This window comes from Lycium ferocissimum, chromosome 7, assembly GCF_029784015.1.
Source record: "Lycium ferocissimum isolate CSIRO_LF1 chromosome 7, AGI_CSIRO_Lferr_CH_V1, whole genome shotgun sequence".
Lineage (NCBI taxonomy): Eukaryota > Viridiplantae > Streptophyta > Magnoliopsida > Solanales > Solanaceae > Lycium > Lycium ferocissimum.
The window spans coordinates 12199646-12207048 of record NC_081348.1 but is presented as its reverse complement, the minus strand read 5'-3'; the positions used below and the strand labels follow the sequence as shown (position 1 = coordinate 12207048).

Sequence of the window (7403 nt, the reverse complement as noted above, 5' to 3'; positions counted from 1 at the left end):
AAAAACAAAAGCTTTATTTTATTGTTCAAAAAACAAATCCCTCCCATTACTTTTCCAACGATCAAATGCGAATCCCTGAACCCTAAATTAAATTACACACACTAAATCTCTCTCTCTCTCTGCAAAAATGCAGGATTTCATCGGGTCGGTTCGGCGATCTCTGGTTTTCAAGGAATCGGAAAGCGGCAGTGGATTTGGTGGTTTCGTTGAGAAAATCGGTTCAAGTATACGTAGATCCAGTATTGGAATCTTATCCAAAGCTCAAGTTCCCTCCATTCGGAAAGATGATACTCCGCCAATTAGGTGGAGGAAAGGTGAAATGATTGGTTGTGGTGCTTTTGGTAGGGTTTATATGGGCATGAATGTTGATTCTGGAGAGTTGCTTGCTATAAAGGAGGTTCATTTCTTTCTTTTTGTGCTGTTTCACTTGTTTAGTAATACCGTACTTTTGAATTTTGTAGTCTTAAATTAAATATACGTAGAATGTACCAAAATGCCCTAAAAAAAGGAAAGAGACATTCTTTTTGAAGCAGGCTAAAAAGGAAAACAACACAAACAAATTGAAATAGAGAGAGTAATATTTTTGTCCTTTTTTTTTAAAGAGATTTGTTAGTTTGTTTGTTGAATTTTGAATGGTTTCTGTTTGATTTACTTCAATTGCAGGTTTCTATTGCGATGAATGGTGCTTCAAGAGAGCGAGCTCAAGTAAGGGATTTTTGATTTAGCTGATTGCTTCATTTTTTTCCTTAGTTTATGATCAATTTGGTTATAATAAAATAAATTATTTTATCAGTGTTGGTGTGAAATGGGTCTGAGTAGAGCGATGGATATAGAGGATTCATATAAATGACTCCAGCTGATTTGGGATTTAGTAGTAGCAGTAGTTGTTTATTATGATCAATTTGCTTCCTAAAGAACCAAGATTGTCCATCATGTTTGTTCAGACTAGTTATAACCCCCTTCACTTAGTTCTATGCCGAGGTTCCTATTTTTATTTTTGTTCTGGGAAGATCTGAGAAGGGAGCACAGTCTAAGCTCCCGTTCGGCCATGAGTTTTTGAAGTTGTGATTTTTGGAACTTGAAGTTGTGTTCGGACATGCATTTTACTTGAAAAAAATTTGAAGTTTGGTGAGTGGAAGTGAAATTTCTCCCGAAAACTGGTTTGAGCCAGTTTTTGGAACCTGAAAATATTTTGAAGATAAATTTTCAAAATCTGATCCAAAATCTATAACCAAACGCTAGCTAAGAAATTAGCTTATCTGTGTTTGTAATACACAGGCTCATGTTAGAGAGCTTGAAGAAGAAGTGAATCTATTGAAGAATCTCTCCCATCCCAACATAGTGGTGAGTGCAGTTCTGTTGTATATTGAATTGTATAAGGTTGTGTATAAAGTTTCTTGACTGTGCTTTTGTTTCTCAGAGATACTTGGGAACTGCGAGAGAGGTGGGATCATTAAATATATTGTTGGAATTTGTTCCTGGTGGCTCAATCTCATCACTTTTAGGAAAATTTGGATCCTTCCCTGAATCTGTAAGTGCTGGCTGCTTGTGTCTACTACTTGAATTGCGAAAGCTTACATACTGGTGTATTTGTTTTTCTGTCTATATTTTCAAGAAACACTCATTTCATTTGGTTGTAACTAGTTCAAATCGGAATGGATATAGAGCTTCTTTGTATTCTACAAAAGGGGGAAGGGGATTACAAGGTGGGTATGGGACCCCAGCCAACCAGGTGGATGTTCAAGTAGTCAAACAACTGAGATACCATGATTGCCCAATGAATAACCTTTCTAAAGTTTTCCTGTAGCCACTTCTAACGCTTCTTGTTTGTCACAATGGATTTAACCTACTGTAACTGCGACGTGAAATTTGCTTATCAGCACAGATCGCGTTTCCTGATCTTCTTAATTCATCTCATTATTTCTTTTGATGGCATATTAGGTTATAAGAATGTACACCAAACAATTGTTATTGGGTCTGGAATACTTGCATAAGAATGGAATTATGCACAGAGATATTAAGGTAATTCTTTCCTTCAACTATTTATATGAGATTTAGCTTGTTTTCATGCTCACTCTCCCCACAGCTCTCTGAATTTGATTAGATATCTTCTTCATTTAGGGAGCAAACATACTTGTCGATAATAAAGGTTGCATTAAACTTGCTGATTTTGGTGCATCCAAGAAGGTTGTTGAATTGGTATGAACTTTTTTGGCATCTTTGTCTTCTTTTTATTTTAGTCTTGCTGTTTGGTATTTTATCGCTGACTTCTTGGCACTGCTTCAGGCTACCATGACTGGTGCCAAGTCAATGAAGGGTACTCCTTATTGGATGGCTCCCGAAGTTATTCTGCAGACTGGCCATAGCTTGTGAGTAGACTATTTCATAAAAAAATATCCAAGCTGTCCTGTATGAACTGTTGAGTGGACTAGCTGTAACTATAAAAAGAAGGCGTGTTTTTCTGATTTTTATATGACATATCGTTTTTTTAACAATTGATTACTTTAACTTACCCACAAAAACATCACCCATATGTTTCAATATTATATGACATATGGTTGGTATTTTGTCTAGTTGTTTCAGAGCAGAGATCCTAAGTAGGATTGAATTGATACTCACAGGATTGGATTGTTGAACCATCTGTTCGGCTGTTCCTATGAAAAAATAATAGAGACACGTTCAATCTTTTTTCCCCTAACTAGTTAGTATTAATGATTTGAATCCGGTCTAATTTTGTCGAAATAATGTTATAAAAAAATTACTATTGATCAAATAGTGCGCATGCAAATTGTAGATGAATTCAAATATAGCACATAAATTTTCATCAACACAACCTTCAGTTAAAATTCACCCATCCTCAAAATTTTCACCAACACAACCTTCAGTTAAAATTCACTCATCCTCCTATATTGTTAATAGCGTCAGCGTTTATTTTCCCAAATTGCAGAAGTATGGAAATTTCTCTAAAAAGATATGGCATGCATGACCCTCGTTGTAACATTGGAAAGAAACTTTGAGATCCTTCAACCAAATAATCATCCTCTGTGCCATTATGAAATTTTTACTCAACATTCTGACTGAAAGTTGACAAGCTTCAAGTTTATAGTACAAACTTAAATGCCTCCTTTACTGACGAAATGTCCTAGTGTCTGGAGAAGCACAATACCTTTCCTTCTGAGTGGGTGTTTAGTTGCTTTCCCTTCTACACATCCCTACATTTTCTGAATTTTGACACCACAATGATTGTGTTTTACTAAAAATGATAGCTCTGCTGACATATGGAGTGTCGGATGTACTATTATTGAAATGGCTACTGGAAAGCCTCCTTGGAGTCAGCAGTATCAGGAGGTAGGCTTGTGTTTCATTTAGTTGTACTTCAATTGTGAAATTGACTTAAACATTTCGATATTATAGGTGCCCTCGTGCCTGACACATTTATATTTCAGGTTGCTGCTCTCTTCCATATAGGGACAACTAAATCCCATCCTCCCATCCCGGAGCATCTTTCTGCTGAAGCGAAGGATTTTCTATTAAAATGTTTGCAGAAGTATGTCTGGCATTTCTGCTTGATTTCCCTCTACTTCCACCTAACTGTACCCTATTTTTAAGTCTATGCATTCCCTCTCTTTGGAAATTCCTTGGGAATTCAGCATAAGCTGGATTATTTCCATGACATTATCTGCAAAGAGATGCTCAAGTTTATCATCTATCTTAATTCACATCCTTATTCCTACGTTTTGACTTATTGTTCTGCAGGGAGCCACACCTGAGGCCTTCTGCATCAAATTTGCTACAGGTATTCATGAAATTGGTCCTTCACTTCTGAATATTTGTTGGATAAAACATTATTTGAGTTAGGTGACTGGCGTAATGTTTTAGTATGTATAATATTGCCTTGTGCAAAGCCTATAGGTTTTTTATCAACATTACAAAACATAAAAATCGTGTCCTTGATGGAACATTTTTTTTCCCCTAACTGTGTGCAGCATCCATTTGTTACTGGAGAACATCAGGAAGCACGCCCTTTACTTCGCTCTTCCTTTATGGTTAGTTTGTTTAAACTTTTCTACGGTTGAGTAATCCTCATCTTACTTATGTTAAAACAAAGTTAATACATCAATTAACAGGGAAACTCCGAAAACATGACAGCACAAAGGATGGATGTTAGAACCTCGTAAGCATTTACTTTTCCTATGCTTGGATATCTGAAGATTCTTTTCCGTCTATCATGACCACTATCTGTATAAAAGCTAAGTATCTATGATGTTGCAGAATCAATCCTGATATGACAACTACCTGCAATGGTTTGAAAGATGTTTGCGGCGTGAGCACTGTGAGGTGCTCCACTGTATATCCCGAGAATTCATTAGGAAATGATTCAATTTGGAAACTAGGGAATTCAGATGATGACATGTGCCAGATGGATAATGACGATTTTATGTTTGGTGCTTCTGTGAAATGCAGCTCAGATTTGCATTCCCATGCTAATTATAAGGTGCAGTTTCCTTTGTCATTCTGTACAGAATGTATTATTATGAATGAAACTACTAAATGTACATCTTCATTTGTTCTTGAATGTAGAGTTTTAACCCTATGTCTGAACCTGATAATAATTGGCCATGCAAATTTGATGAAAGTCCCGAGTTAACGAGAAGTCAAGCAAACCTGCATTTTGGTCAGGCAACTATTAAGCCCACAAATAGCTCCATCATGTCATACAAGGATGATCTTGCTTTCGCATTTTCCGATGGGCAAGCTGCAGCTGAGGATGATGATGAATTGACAGAGTCTAAAATTAGGGCATTCCTTGATGAAAAGGTAGCTATTTTTCAGTGTACAATTTTCATACGATATCACCAACAATTCATTATCACGGCTTGAAATTTTAATCTTGTTCCTCTCTAATGTCCTTTTTTATTGATCATTACATGCTATTTTCTTACAATACAACTAACAATAACACTCTCACAATAGTTTTTAAGTTTGTTGGTCCTCCTTAGGGTAAATTAGTGTATCGCAATATTGCTCTCATCTCTATTCATCCGTAAACTGATGTAGGCTATGGACTTGAAGAAGCTGCAATCGCCACTATATGAAGAATTCTACAATTCCTTGAATGTTTCCAGCACCCCGAGTCCTGTTGGCATTGGGAACAAGGAAAATTTTCAAAGTAACGTAAACTTACCACCAAAAAGCAGGTCACCAAAACGTTTATTTAGCAGAAGACTATCTACTGCCACTGAAGGTGCTTGTGGTCCCAGCCCAGTTACTCATTCCAAGAGAATATCAAATATTGGTGGCTTAAGAAATGAAGCTATCCAGGAACTTCAATCACCAAGGAACAATGAATGGAAAGATATTCTTGGTTCTCAACGCGAAGCAGTCAATTCAAGGTAGATACTGCATTGTGTTATTCTTGCTTCCTGACAAATTTCAGTTTCATTCTTTATTAAGACTGAATAATCTGCTATTGTTGCAAGCTTCTCTGAGAGGCAAAGAAAGTGGAAAGAAGAGCTTGACGAAGAGTTGCAAAGGAAACGAGGCAAGTTTTGACCATTTGTTTCTTGGATAAGATTTATAACTAAGTTAATTGTGACGAGTATTGCTTGACAATTGTTTGATAATATGGATGGCAGTCCATATCTGTTGAAGTTTTCCATCATTTGGGCTGAATTTTGACTTGTCCTTTTTTTTTTTTTTGGCTTTATTGAGCCATACATCTCAATATAGAATACAATGAATGATATACTATTGAGTATCATGTTATACAATTGAATAAAGTTTAATGGAACATCCAAATTATAATAAAACGAAGTAGGAAATGAAAAGGTGAATGAGTGAGGTCAGATTAAGTAAATAGGATGAAGGGGGTAAACAATACTATTCTTAAAGAGAGTATCATCTTGTTTCACATGTCGCCTCTTTTCTTTTCATCATATGAGGTGATTGATTTAAACAATTTTTCTGAAATTGTTTTACTGATAACAATTTTTCTGCAATTGTTTTACTGATGACAGTAATTTGATGGTCAATTTCTTTCCAATCTTGCATTAGTAGTTCCTGGAAGTCTAACTCTCACTTTATTTGGTTTTCCTGGAAATGCTTTGATGCTATTGGTAAAGCTGTTTATGAGTTAACCTTTCTTGGTTGATTAATACGATATATGTGATGCTGTAACTCTTTGTACTGCAGAGATTATGCGTCAGGCGGTCAACTTATCACCGCCAAAGGATCCAGTTTTGAATCGATGTAGAAGTAAATCAAGGTTTGCATCTCCTGGGAGATAAATGTACGTACTTGTGTCTCCAAATTAAAGTCAGTTTGAAGAATATAATCAGTGATCCTGCAATCATAGAAGAGAGACTTAGATGTCTTGGGCAGGTTGATGAATGTGTGGTTTTCTTGGAGGATTAGAGGTTCTCATCAATGATGAAGTGAGCTGTTACTAAAGGAATATCACTGCCCCTCAGATTGAGCGAGCTGTTACTGCAGGAATATATCTCCAAATCTTGTGATAAAATATCAATAATTTGCATTGTATACATTTTGATCATTCTCCTAGAGGGGCATTGTAAGAAAAAGGAAAGCTGCAGGCTTTTTTTCACCTACATAAGCTGATCTCTCATGGTATTTGCCAATATTAAAACGCAGAGAAAAGTTGAGTTCTCATCTGTTGAAGTGTTTGTAAAATGTGATCTATTAATGTATTTTACCCTCTTTCAACCTCAAATTGGCATCCTGCTGTAACATCTTATACCTGTGTAGATTGAATATTAAATGTCAACTGCTGGTCTTAAGCACCAGATCTCTTAAGTCTTATGTTGATTACATTGTCTGACTACATGAGATACTTGTAAGTGACATAAACTAAATTTTGTGGATGTGAAAGCATATGAAACTTTACATCTTACTGGAAATGCATTTTCAGATTGCAGTTTCTGGTGTTGTACAATGACTTTGTATATACGGGAATTGATAATGCCAGAGCAAGATAGAACAGTAAAGACCATTGCACAAGACTTGAAGAAAGTAAAAATTATAGATCATGGTCAGTATAGATGTTCAGTAGATCTTTTAAAGATATTGAAGTTGAGTAGAATGTTAAAATATACTACTTATTACAGGAATGTGCCAACTTGTAGAATTATACTTACTAGTGTTCGTACGCGATGCGCGGTCCGCATCAAAGGAAATTAATATCTCATTGATATATTTTAAATCAAGAATATACTATATCAATATACTATTAGTCCAAATAGTTAAATACAATTTTATTAGAATTTGATATAATATATAATATATAACGAATAATCACATCTTGACTCTTTATATTCTTTGCCAATGTACCAATAAAACTTCCAAACTTTGAAAAGTAATTCCCATAATTGACATCAATAAAATAT

At 35.6% G+C, this 7403-nt stretch overlaps 1 protein-coding gene across 1 annotated transcript; it reads left to right on the top strand.

The window, feature by feature from the left end:
- Nucleotides 1–6: 6 nt before the first annotated feature.
- Nucleotides 7–6819, top strand: LOC132063362 (mitogen-activated protein kinase kinase kinase NPK1). Its single transcript, XM_059455869.1, has 17 exons — nt 7–397; nt 664–705; nt 1279–1344; nt 1421–1531; nt 1942–2022; nt 2122–2199; nt 2287–2369; nt 3267–3348; nt 3447–3547; nt 3757–3796; nt 3987–4046; nt 4128–4174; nt 4273–4495; nt 4582–4818; nt 5059–5393; nt 5481–5542; nt 6193–6819. Exons 1-17 carry the CDS (start codon nt 128–130, stop codon nt 6285–6287), a joined length of 2013 nt encoding a protein of 670 aa, XP_059311852.1. The 5' UTR covers nt 7–127; the 3' UTR covers nt 6288–6819.
- The last annotated feature ends 584 nt before the right edge of the window (nt 6820–7403 follow it).